General features: G+C 42.7%; 1 protein-coding gene across 1 annotated transcript in view; it reads left to right on the top strand.

Moving 5' to 3' along the window:
• Nucleotides 1-13797, top strand: part of LOC140549628 (protein diaphanous homolog 1) — a 126494-nt gene that overhangs the window by 34540 nt on the left and 78157 nt on the right. The window contains exons 13-16 of the mRNA XM_072673377.1: nucleotides 1359-1474; nucleotides 3783-3847; nucleotides 6997-7176; nucleotides 10292-10921. Of these exons, the coding sequence (XP_072529478.1) occupies nucleotides 1359-1474; nucleotides 3783-3847; nucleotides 6997-7176; nucleotides 10292-10921 (991 nt within the window). The remainder of the gene's footprint in view (nucleotides 1-1358; nucleotides 1475-3782; nucleotides 3848-6996; nucleotides 7177-10291; nucleotides 10922-13797) is intronic.

The raw sequence follows: 13797 nt of genomic DNA, 5'->3' as shown, positions 1-13797 counted from the left end.
GCACGCTCTCGCGCACTCACTCTGTTCTTTCTCCTTATCTAATTTCTCTTTTTTTTTTCCTGTTCTTTTTGTGACACCCTCATTTTCTTTTCACTTGGCTACACACTGAACAAATAGAACACATTTGATATAAAAATATATATATTAAAGCTGCGAAATGAGGGAGGGAGCGAAAGAGTGGAGGAACTGGAACAGAGTCACCGTAATTAAAGAGGAGATGGGGGCGTAGAGGAGGAAAGGAGAGAGCGTCAGCGGAAGAGAAGAAAGATGGCGAGTGAAGGAAAGTGGTTCTATATTTGGAGGCCGTTGGCTTTGCTGCAATCAGCAGTATTTACCTATCGTGTTAAATACAATATCATCACTGTATTAGAAGTGCTGACACCATTTGAAAACTGCTAATTGGTTCCACATGACTGCATTCCTTGCGTCCATCAACCAGATATCGATTACGCGTGGTTCACGTCCCGCTGTGCATGGTCTGAGAGACACAGATTATGTACGTCTGAGCAGCTGAGGAGAGGAAACCAGTGACTAATTATGTATTTTCTCCTCAGTTTGTAAGAGCTGAGCTGAATTTTCCCTGACAAAGAGAAATCCGTATTAAAAACGGACACTAGATGTCTCTCTCGCTCCACCGAAGAATCTGAAGATGAAGATGAAAAAAATGGAACAGAAAGAGCGGGGTGGGTGAGGGGGGGTGGCAAGCAGGAAAAGAGCGAGGCCAAATAAGAGCGCGCAAGAGAGAGAGAGAGAGAGAGAGGGAGAGAGAGAGAAACAGCTTGGTGGAAAATGAAGAAAGTATTGAGTTACTTTCACACCAGGTCACGATGCCAGACTCCTCGCAAATGGAGTGTGTCTGCAAGCCCATCAAATATCTGACCATCGGGACACACACGCACACACTCATGGGTTCTTTCAGAGATGGAGAGAGAGAGTGGAGAGCAGCACAAGCATACACACACATACACTCTAACACACGCCAGTCAATTGGCTAGAGCTACACTTGAACTCTTTTTATATCTCTTCCACACGTAAACACACACACACACACAGCTTGTTGAATGCTGTCTGTCTGGCCTCACTCTAATAACACACTAACTCTGAGAGCTTTGAAGCTTTGGTTCGTAAGCTCAAGGTCATGGTGCTGAAATGCTTTTGTGTTTGGTTATTGATTCATTTTAGCCATTACTCCCTGGCCCTCATAACAGCTCTCTTCACATTCTAATTTAGGCAACACTAACGGTTCCCTCAACTCTGTCGTCTTACTGCGTCCCTGAAGGTTGAACACATACTTTATATTAAAGTTGTTGCCCATATTTATTCTTTCTCTCCTTGCCGTCTCTTGTTCTCTTTCACAGGCCGCAGTACTATAAGTTGATTGACGAGTGTGTCGCTCAGATAGTGTTACACAGGAATGGCTGTGATCCAGACTTCAAATGCAGGAACCTACAAGTGGACGTTGAAGGGCTGATTGGTAAGGCACACTTACATTGGTTACACACACACACGCAGTGAAAAAATAAGTAAATTAAATACTGGCCTCTTAGGCTACACATACAGTGCTTGGTCAGTGCTGCAGTTCCAGGTCATTCCACAGGGTGGCAGCACAGAGCACATAAAACATCATTACAATCATTACATCATTAAAGAGGAGAAGCTTTGTAAAGTCTCCATTTAAATAATAATAAAAAAAAAAACTAAAAAAAAAACAGAAATCACTGGTCACTCTACTGGGCTCTTTGTGTGAAAGACCTGAAAGACCTAGGGCAGGGGCATGTGGCAGAGCGTCCTGTTCCAGGAGTCTATACGCCTATACGAATCTGGAAATGGATTTAAAAAGATCTCAAAACAATAAAAAATTTATTGTTCCACTGTCCGCAACATAATCGGATTGAATATGTGCAACAACTACAGACATTCAAGGTCAGGCCATCCTAGCAAGTTCAGCCAAAGAGCAGTCCACAAGAGTAAAAAAAAAAACGTTAAACAATCAAAAATGTCAGCATTGGATCTTACAGGTAGCTCTTGCCACAGCTGATGCCAAATTGCAACATCTATCATCACAACAAGACCAAACAGACAAAGACCAGGACTTCTGGAACAATGTGCTTTCAAACCTGTAAAGCAGTGTTCCAAAGCATAGGCTGCAGCCTAGGTGGGGTGGGTTTTGGTAGGACTATCCTATATGGACTTCTTAGTACCCTGTTGGTCACACAATGCATTAATGCAATAATTGCGTCCTCAAAAACACTCTGAACATATAGACTGCATTTCTAATTCGGATACAAAGGGTCTTTTACTTTGGAACAGCCTTCTATGAAAAAGAAGGCTGTGAAATGCAGCCTAGGCTTTGGACAGTCTTTTCTGATGGTAGATGCCCATATGTTACATGATGTGTTGTGATTTTTTTCACATGACTATAAAGTCTGATACCTGACTTTGTCTAGCCATGACCAGTCTACCTGATGGCACAGCTAAACAGCCAGTCTCAGAGTGTCTGCTCTGTAAAGGCATAGCTATAAGTGTGTGTGTGTGTGTGTGTGTGTGTGTGTGTGTGTGTGTGTGTGTGTGTGTGTGTGTGTGTGTGTGTGTGTGTGTGTGTGTGTGTGTGCGCACTGTTCTCTTGGGTTATATACTGCAGGGATATTTTAAACGCTTTCAGAAATACCCTGTTCTTTTTTCTTCTTCTTCTTCTCCTAGCTGCTCATAATCTGAGAAGAACAGCCTAATTCTGCCCTGCCTCGCGTTATTTAAAGATTTCCTTTGAACTCGAAACACTTCTGCATTCTGCTCCCAGGTTTTCCACCCCCTCTCTCCCGCCCATCCACTCTATTCTCTTTTCTCTTATTGGGTTCTTGTCCCATTTAGTGTGGTTATGAAAAGTAAGTACAGTTCCCCTCACTCACACTCTTCTCCCCCTCTATTTCTCCTGGCTTTGTCCTCAGTTTCTCTTCTCATTAAATTTCTTCAGGAAAAAAAAAACAGTTGCTACTGCTGTTTTTCTTTTTGCAGTTTTTCTTTCTGGCTTGATCTACTGCATCTTTTAGCTTTACTTTCTTTAGTCTGTCTGTCCGTATATCTGTTTGTCTCTCTGGCTTCGATTTTCTTATCCCTGTTTGTGTGCGTGTGTGGGGTGGGGATATCAGTAAGAGGAGTTTCTCACTGGTTCTCTTCACCTCTTCATTGCTACCTTTTGCACCTGTATTATCATAACTCTCCAGAAGCTGCTCAGAAGTTCATCTCGAACGTGACTCTCTGCTTATTCAAAAGCTTATGCCTTACTGGTCAGACTAAAGGTCCAACACTTAGTTGGGCTATTTGAGATCTGCCTAGAAGAATAATTCAATGAAAATTCTATTTATTGATTTTTTTGGAATCAATGTTACAGAATAGCATCTATAAGGGGAAGTTCTGAGGGGTTTGATGTGTGAACTCTTAGGAGCCTCTTTTGTTTATTTTCTTTCTGTGGTGTTCCTTTGGTTTGGTGTTCCTTTGGTTTTTTCCTTCCACTGTGAAAGATAGAGTTGTTCGTGTGTGTGTGTGTGTGTGTGTGTGTGAGTTTCTGTGAAAGAGAGAGAGAGAGAGAGAGGGGATGGGATTTTAATTAGGTTGCTCAGTAATCGGAGCACGAATCAGAGGAGACACACAGACTCATCACAGTGAAGGGCACTTTATCCCCACAGCCAGAAAAAAACGTGACACACACACCTCTTGCTCTTACGCTTTCTCTCTCTCTCTCTCTCTCTCTCTCTCTCTCTCACACTCTCACTTCCTCTCTCTAGATAACATGGTGGATAAGACGAAAGTGGAGATCAGTGAGGCCAAGGCCACGGAGCTAGAGAAAAAGGTAAACACACACGTACACAGAGACATACACACAAACACACACACTCGGCCTCTTGCTTGCTCATTCTCACCTCGCCCGTATGCAGACGCATTACCCATTCACAAGGTCACACAACCACCAATCGCTTTTCAACTGCCCTGAGTGTTTTACATATAAACTAACTTCTTCAGTGAACACCCTCACAGCCCCCCCCCCCCCTCCCCCTATGTGCTCGACCACGCACACACAAACACACACAGACTCTGTGTCAGCTGGCAGATGTGTAATTTGTGAGGGGAGATGGGAGCAGACAGGAGATTTCCTCTTCCTCTCTCTGACAGGCACTCTCTTAATCCCTCCCAGCAAGACTCCCTCTCACACACTCCGCAATTATCCCCCACCCTGTGTGTGTGTCTGTGTGTGTATGTGTACACGCTCTCACGTACTGCAATTTCCCTGTCACTGCCCGAAATTGGGGCATAAGGAGATGCCCTCTCTCCAATTTGGGTGTGCATGTGTGTGTGTGTGGAGGATGACCCCTATCAGGAGGCTGTCAGACAAGTGTTTACTCTTCCTCTCCCTCTCTTCCTCATTCCTCCCTGTCTAATTTAGAGTAATAGCTGTGTTGGCAATGCAGGGAGAGGAGAGAGACAGACTCTCATTACCAGCACACATATAGAACGAGTGTGTGTGTGTGTCTGTGTATGGATGTGTGTGAGATCGAGAGAGCAAGAGAGGAAGAGTGTGACCCTTCAGTTTCCACTGATGCCATATAATTACATGCCAAGGTTGCAAACACATCCCAGTCAATGTCACCAGAAATTATCAATGTTTTTCTGTCCCCCTGCCTGTGTGTGTGTGAGAGAGTGAGCGTGTGAGTGAGGGAGAAATTTTGTCAAATAACATGAGGTGAATACAGAGAGACACCAACGGCGAAGAGCAGGAATGCATTGATTGATGATTTTTATTTATTTGTGTGTTTTGTTTGGGGGAGGTTGTAGTTTGGTCTCACTAAACTGCCTGTTCGACTTTATCAAGGCCACATCACACCAACCCCAATGTCGCTCAACTCAGACTTTTCACAGGCGTGCCATACCTGTGTGTGATTGTGCTAGATCAGACTAACCGGACACACACAAACTAGAAGTGGACTAAATGGTTATACATATAGGACTGGTTTCTCAGATAGGAAATAAGCCTAGTTTTGGACTACAAAGCTTTCTTAAAGTGATTCTCCATTCAGGACTATGTCTCTGTCTGGGAAACCAGCCTACAATGTCCTCATGCTTGAAGACAAGCGGGTGGTGTAGTGTAGTGGGTAACCCCACCTCCTTCCCTGTGGCAGACTGGGGTTCGATTCCCTGGCTGGGAAAACAAAACGCACTACGCCGTTCTCCTATCCATGTAACATAATTCAAATGTAAGCCATTATGGACACATTACAGACAGATGCTGTAAATGGACTTTGTTATTCTGTGGTTAGATAAGTGCACAGACATATTAGCATATGCTTTCGGTTTAACAGGACTAATTATTCCCTTTTCTAATAAAATAAGCGGTTAGTTAGTGTCATTTAAGTAGTGATGAGAGATCACTGATAAAAAGCAGAACAAGCATACTGTAAAGTTATCAGAATGATAGCTTTTTTTAATTTCTTTATTTTTCTGATGTTTGTAGTTTATTAACCATTTAGCAAGTCATTCTGCACATCACTCCCGTGCTGCTCTTGCCAAAAGAACTGAATGTAGCATTAGGAGTCTTTCTTAAGGTAAATCTAGACATTGGTATACACCCATTACGGGTGTGCCCAGGTACGGCCTCAAACACACCAGCACAAAAATAGCCAGACAAGCCAAATAAAATGTGTAGAGTAGAGAACACGGCAGAGCCTCCCAACAATCAAACACACCTTTGACACACCAGCCAAAAGTTTCTTTGGTCCATGTTTTCATTTGTTGCGTTGGTGTTCTCTGGGCTTCAGTCCAGATCTACTTTATGACACTACAATTAGCGTCTAATTGTGACATGTTTGGACTCTGATGTCCTTAAGGCTTAGAGGTCCCCTGCTCTTGCGAAAGCATGACAGATTTAACATTTTCCTCTGCTTTCTCCTCACATCCGCTGCTGGAAATCGGACAAACGGCTGAGAATACGCATTAAGAGATTAGTTTGTTCTTTCGTATGCATTCCCTCAGCCAGCGCTGTCATACTGGACACACAGAGGTTGGAGAGGGGATATGAGCAAGCAAGTCAAAAAGCCTATTTGCATAGATTCAAGCTCTGCACACAACAGAGAAGGTATAAGATGGATGGACACACACAGACAGAGTGCCAATTCATACCAGTGTCAGCAGTAAAGTGCGAGAGGGAGAATAGCCTTGTTGGCTGGATGAACTCAACAGTGCTTTCTTGGTTGTCCAAAGGTCTATAGCAGCTGTTGCCTAACAGTGAGTGTTTGAATCATTTGAGCTCCAGAATTATTAGACTAACAAAATAATTTTTATACCTGACCTTGAGTAATTGATGTGATTGGCACTGTGCTTAATGTGCCTAAATGAACAGTGTTTATGTAGCATCAGTTTGAGTAAAAGAAGCAATATAAAATATATACATAGTGTATAAATATATACTCCTACACAGTTGGAGTGATCGGTATAACAGTGTGACAGCAAGAAGAAAAAAGGCTCAGAGTTTTTCCCCCTTTTCCATTGGTCTGTCTGCTCAGTAGCTACATTTTTTTTCCAGCCAGTTTCAAATTTCATGGCTGTTATGGCAGACAGATGCAGTGAGAACATGCTACATACCTTGTCAAATGTGTCAAGTAGCCGCTCACCCATATAGTGGACGGTGGGTGTTCCAGTAGACACACACGGACACCTCATGTTCAATGTGACTGCAATCTGTATGCATTTGACATTCTTCAACATGGTTTGTCAGGCCTGGTGTGTTCCAGCATGCACACTGTGATATGGGAGAAGGCTGTCTGGCTGCTGAATGCCTCCTGTCACGAGCAATAGATTCCTTCACATACACAGACATATCAAAGCTGCCTGCTCAGACTGATGTGTGTGTGTGTGTTGTGTTTTTGTGTGTGTGTGTGTGTGTGTGTGTGTGTGTGTGTGTGTGTGTGTGTGTGTGTGTGTGTTGTGTTTTTTTTTTTGTGTGTGTAGCTGGATGTGGAGTTGACTACACGGCACGAGTTGCAGGTGCAGTACAAGAAGATGGAGGGAGATTATGAACAGAAAGTCCAAGAGCTCAGCACAGATAAAGAAGCTCTTGGGAATGAAAAAGCGGAGAAGGAGAAAGAAAACCAGGCTCTAAGTGGTGAAATCAGCCAACTCAAAGAACAGGTATTGAGTCGCACTGCTCACACATTCACTCCTCCTCTAGGCAGAGCCCTTCTGATTTATCTGTCCATTAAATTGGTATTCACTGATGGTATATTGATGGTATTTCAACTATGTCACATTGGAACCTCTCTGCTTCAGATATTCATTTGAAAATGCCAGCTCTCGCATGCGCTGTGTGAGCATTTCATGAGGAATGGATCAATTGAAATGGTCCAAAATTGCTTATACACTCTACTTCCTTTCACATCCTCCCAGACTACTTTGTGCTGAGATCTCTTTCTCTGATTTCCTTTTCAAGTCTTTGCTGTGACATTTCCACTTTGCAATTTTCAAATTAATCAAGAGCAAACACTTTCACAACAGGAAATAACTAAATAAAAAAATATATTTAAAAAAAATCCACCTCAGACATAAAATTCTTATTAATATTACCTTGTTTTTCAGACACAGGAGCCATATTTACAATCAAATTTCATCCTAATATGTTTGCTGTTCAAGTTCCTTACTTAACTCACATCAATCGGTTAGAAATCTAATTTTCTTTGCATTATTAGTGTAAAGATTTTAATAGACTGCAATCTTCTTTGCATGACTGAGTTGAGCTTGAGGTACCCTGCGTAATATAAAAAATCAAATTAACACGGAGTGCGTATACATGTACGTATCCTGTAAACGTAATCCTTTAAAGCAGTCCTTAGATTGGAGTAAGGTCTGTTAAGAAATATATTAAAGAGAGATGTATCTTAGCTCAGTTCTCTCGGATATCTCAGTTGTCGCATTCGTGAAAACAAACACTGGTCGTTATTTTCCAGTACCACAGCACCTGAGACTCTGTGACATAATGCTTTTGGAGCGACGCTGAAACGGAAGAATTTTAAATATTCTTCATCTTCCTGATGATGTATGATCATATTGTGACATATTGTGGTTGATTGGATTAGTGATATCAGATTCTGCAGATTCTGTTCTTCAGTTTGCTTCTAAATGTCAGAATATCAATATTCCAGTTTACATAGTAAAAGCCCTATTCATTTTTCCATCTTTGTGAATCAGAATTGGCAGATGTGTTGATCATCTGATGAAGCAAGTGTTTGCTCACCACTTTTCTGCTTCTCTTGCTCCATGCCTTTATACTCTGCCTTTCTATAGTTTATATCTGAAGTTTCTTTTTCCATCTTTCTATTTGTGTTGTTTTTTTGTTTTTGTTTTTTTTTCCTCCCCCCTTTCTTCCTTGCTTTGCTTGTGCAGGATGCTGAGGCTTGCACGTTTAGATTTTGAAACGAGATCAACTTGATCAGCCATCCAGTAAACAGAAGTTGTCAAACTGGTGTGAAATTCACTTTCTGTCAAAAGCCGTACTCTGAAACTGTCAGACGGAGAGAGAAAGCAGGCGTTTTTCTGTGAAATAATTTCTCCAATAATGAGCCAAACCTTGAGTCTCCCTGTGAATCCATCAGACGAAGACAGAAAAAGAAACTAATCTGACAAGAAAAATGCAGCTCTGCCCAGTCACCAGAAAACAGGTTTATATTGACCGTTACTGGGATCAGTCATCTGAAGGCACATACTCATATCAGAAGAAGGCGTGAAGGGCTGTGGTGATTGGGTTATCGGTGAAAATAACTGAAAGTGTAGGTGGAGGGACGGAAGGGTAAAGAGAAGAAGAAGAAGCAAAAGAATAAAAGTTGGAGCTACGTCGAACTATGGTGACATATATTGTTTGTCAGCGAACTCCCTGACATCAGCACAGTACAAGCACAAAGTCTGTGTGTGTCTGTGTGTCTGTTGGAGAGATAATTACAGTTGATGGCAGCAGGAGAAATGCCAGAGTCAGCGAAAGTAGAGAAGTTCTTAGGAGGGATGAGAGGAGAAAGGTGGAGGTGGAGACACGCTTGGACTAAATAGGGATGGATGGAAGAGAAAGTGTAGGATGGCAAGAGGATAGACGGCTGTGAAAGAGCAAGGCAGAGGGAGAGAGAGAAACTTGCTGAGCTAAACACAGCCTGTCACCTCAACCTGCTTTTAATGTGGAACAGATAAACAGCTGTCAGAGACGCTTGTCATCACATCATACACACACACATCCACATGCACGAACACACACACACACACACACACACACACACACACACACACACACACACACTCTTCATCCTGGCCTTCTGAACTACATCCAGGTTTTGCAGCATCAATGGGCTCCTCTCCCTGTCACACTTCAAACACTGGCACACACGCCAGCTAAGCTGGGCAAGAAAAGCCTCACTCTTCTGCTTCACTTTTTTTCTCTTGCGCTTTTCTTCTCTGCTCTCTCTTGCCCTCTCTCCCTGGCATTCTCTCACTCTAACTCTCTCCCTGATGTGGTATTAGCAGGCTGGTCATTTTTAATGAGCTGTGTCGAGTTCTGGATAAATAAATGATGCTTCTAATTAGACATGGATTTAGCCCCCACTCATCTCTCTCCAATTCCAGCCGTGACCTTTTTAGATCTACTTACTCTCCTATCCTCGCTCTCCTTCTCCCTGTCTGGGCCTAACCTCATTATTTGTCCCAGGGGCTTTAGTAAACTCTGCTTTGAGAGAACTTTGTTTGACAACCTTGCAGTCCTTTTCTGTGTTAACCACATCACTTGGTAATTTGCGTCTTCTCTTTTTTTGTTTGTTTTGTTCTGTCCATGTGTGTGTGTGTGTGTGGGGGGGGGGGTCGGACTGCCTGCAGTATTGCCTATGAACTGAGAGCTCCCGACAAATAAAAAACCCATTTCTGTTCACATTATTCCCCTCGGTGCAAGAACACAAGTTTACAGTGGTGAAAAGGAAGGTCATGCCCAAACTGTTAGCTAAGTACAGAAAGACTGACGCATGATGATTATGTACAGTTATTGAGATATTGAGGTACAGCAATGCCTATTACAGCAAATTACCTACAGACTGTCTGTCTTACAGATGGATTATAATGATGGGGACAGTATTGGAGTAGCCAAGCTCTGTGCTGGTTAAATTTTTGCAACCCCCAGGCAGGGTCACTAGGTTTTTTGCCTGACTCGCTTGCTGTCACTCATGAGCAGGTTTAATAACCTCCACCTGTCTGCCTGTCTATCTGTCTTTCCCTCTCCTAGATTAACAAGCTTTCCAAAGATCTTGAGGAAGCCAAGGCCAAACCCAAGACAAAAATCATCACTGTTCCTGTGCCAATGCCCACAACAACACCCCCTGACTCTACTGCCCAAGCAGGCCCTCCTCCACCCCCAGCATCAGGCACTATTCCACCTCTTCCACCACAATTATCTGGCCAAACTGGAATGCCACCACCCCCACCCCCACCTCCACTGCCTGGCCAAGTCATGATGCCTCCACCACCTCCACCCCCACCTCTTCCTGGTCAAGCAGCACTGCCTCCACCTCCTCCACCCCCACCATTGCCTGGCCAGGCTGGGCTGCCTCCTCCACCTCCACCCCCTCCTCTTCCAGGCATGCCTGGACCGCCACCTCCTCCACCCCTCCCCGGGCAGGGAGGTATGATGCCACCTCCACCCCCTCCCTTACCTGGTGGTCCTGGTGTACCTCCACCCCCTCCTCCACCCCCTGGAGCTCCAGGAATGCCACCTCCTCCACCGATGCCCGGGATGCCCCCTCCTCCTCCAGGTGGCTTTACCTGGGCCCCTGCAGTTCCGCAACTGCCATTTGGCCTGGAGCCCAAGAAAGAGTACAAACCAGAGGTGCAGCTGAAGAGGGCCAACTGGAGCAAGGTCAGTGATGATTCACTTTACTAGTCTTCTAGCTTTGTTCTGGTTTCTTTGCCTCAATCTTTCTATCTTGAGCTTACACCGAACACCTAAAGAATAATGTGATAAAATGCCTGAAAATGGATTTCACTCCACTACCTGTTGTAGCGTTTCGCTGAACAGACATTAGCCAAACCCCAAAAGCAGTTAAAACATGGTCTAAATGTCTTCAGTATGGAACTATTTTAAGGTGGCATATAAAACTTTGAACCAAAATGAAAAGTGTGTTTGAACTAACCACCTTTCATCTAAACATGCACGTAAAGCATGCACCTTTCATCTAGCCATGCACTACATGCCTTCAAAACCATGTACAAAATACCCTCCAGCAATGTTTTTCATGTGTGAGTTGCGTGCAGTTAAAAGCAAAATTATAGCAGAGATGTTCTGTTTCACTCTGTAGTCTGTTTCTGGTAATAAAAAAAAGCTGTATCAAATCATGATTCATTATGCTATTAAATGTTTTTTTTTTTTTTTAAGGTTATCAAATAAGTAGTCCACAAACAAAATCAATCAACAGTGTATCGCAGAGTAGAATTCTCTACACATACCAACCCCCCCCCCCAACAATCTCTGTATAGGAAATTAAGTTCTTTAAATTCCGTTAAATTATAAGATGCTGTCAGAAGACCAAATGACCACATTTTTTTAAACTTTCGATTTAGGAATATATCCAGCAAGTGTGATCAGAAAATTAAGTCCTGATGGAAGGCTGCAGGACTGTAGAACTGATGAAGTCAAACATGCTGAAAGGCTTGCGGGGATCATGCACTCTCAAAGTGTGTATTTAAAAAAAAATACAGGTCAGGTTAGAAAAGTATTAAGAAACCTTGAACTTTACAGCACTTGTATCTATGCATTTCTGTGCTTTATTTATTTATTTTAATTTCTTTGGGCTATTTACGAGAGAAAACTCTCCCTTTAGATTTACCTCCACTTCCTATGTCACATGCTGTTTAATCAGACAATGTGTGCAATTAAGGGTAAATTTGCAATTATCTGTAAATAATCTGTAAATGTTTTTTTTTATTACTTCTATTATTTATATTGTGTATATAGTGGTAATTATGTACGTTTTGCATCTGAATGTCTTGCTATCCCTTTGGTGCTGTGACACTGTAAATTTCCCCAATGTGGGACTAATAAAGGATTATCTTATCTTACCCACTACCTTTATTGAGGTAGAGTGTCAGAAGAAAGCTTCAGGTCAACATTGTCCGATTGCGAGGTGAGCTTTTTAAAAAAAATGTTGAGACAAAATCAGACTAAAAATGAAAACCAACTGCTTCAAGAGTGTATATTGATTCTGATACTGCATCTGAGAGAGACAGAGAGAGAAATGTGAACTCAAGGTGAAGTAAATATTAGCCAGTAGGTGTAAACAGGGTGGTATTTTGACCAAATCATTTGACCAACAAATGTGACCATTCTTTGTACTTGCTAACTCGCTCAATCTCTCACTTACATTTAGTTGGCTGCAGATTCTTTACATGTATAAGCACTCAAGTAGCTGTTGGTGCTTTAAGTGAGGGCTTCGCATCACTGACACTGTGTCCTCACTGTTTTTACACAATCCTGAAAAATGACATTTACATTTAGATAGACAAATATGTATTTGTGCCATGTCAACCCTGTAATGTGAGTGTAACCTGTATGAGAGGGAAGTCGGAATGCAAATTGCAGGTAGGCCTGCAGCGGAACGGTGACTAGCCCTGGTGGTGTATGCGTTAGTGTGACCAACCCAGAATGGCTCTCTAATAGCATATTGCATGTATGAGTCATGTGTGGCTATTAGTCTTTGCTCTTTTTTTGCTCTCTTTCTCTTTCTGTTTTCTCTCTTGTTCCCTCGGTCTTTTTCGCCCCTCTGCAAGAGTTAAAACATCAAAACGGTTCTGTCTCCCCTTTTAGCCTAAAGCTACTCTTTAATGGCTGCAGTTGAGTTCATGTCTCTCTCTCTCTCTCTCTCTCTCTCTCTCTCTCTCTCTCTCTCTCTCTCTCTCTCTCTCTCTCTCTCTGCTTTCTTCTCGTGGTGAGAGCTCTTTGACGAGGATGTCAGTGAAATTGCTTTTTAATAAGCCTGTTTCTTTTAACTGCGGCTGTGAAAGATAATTAAATTGCTGCTAGAAAGGACAGCATTCTTTTGTAATTTAAATTAACATATTTTTCTTTGCTTTCTCGTCCGCCGCTTCCTGCTATCATATACACCCTTCGACACACACACGCACGCACACATGCTCACTCTCAGCCAGTGGCAGTGAGGGTAATAAGAAGCTGGTATCAGAGGAGTCACTACTTCCTCCCTGCACTCTTTCTTCTTTTTTTTTTGTCTTTCTGTCTCTTTGTCTGTCTGTCCGTCTGTCTTCTGTGCCCTTTTCCTAGCTAGCTAGCTAGCTGTCTGTCTGTCTTTCTTTTTCAGTCACTTTTCCATCACATTCAATCCTTTTCCCCTGTGTGGCACTTTCCTCTTCTTTTCTTTCTTAAAAGAAAAGCGAGACGAGAGAAGTCCTCTGCTTCGAGACGAGACCCTGCCAGTAAGAATATGTCGAAGAGAACATTGGTTCCAACAGGTTCCTTACTTGAGCTGAATCTAAATTGACCCACGACAACCAACTCAGTCTGTCTGGTTTAAAAAAAAATATATTAATTAATAAACCTTAAGAATTGTAGACAGTCTACTGTGAGCTACTGGAAACTGACAGGCTTTTGGAAGCACAATAGAGAGACTAGTGAAGAGAAAGAGAACAAGAGTTGGTTCCAAAAACCTCCTGATTGAGGCTCTGCTGTTGGACTGAATCTAATTTTGTTCAGTCTTGGAGCTGTGGAGTGCCGTCATGAAAGAG

Source organism: Salminus brasiliensis, chromosome 2 (assembly GCF_030463535.1).
Source record: "Salminus brasiliensis chromosome 2, fSalBra1.hap2, whole genome shotgun sequence".
Classification (NCBI taxonomy): domain Eukaryota; kingdom Metazoa; phylum Chordata; class Actinopteri; order Characiformes; family Bryconidae; genus Salminus; species Salminus brasiliensis.
The sequence above is the reverse complement of the archived record's forward strand: the minus strand, read 5'-3'. Positions and strand labels throughout refer to the sequence as shown.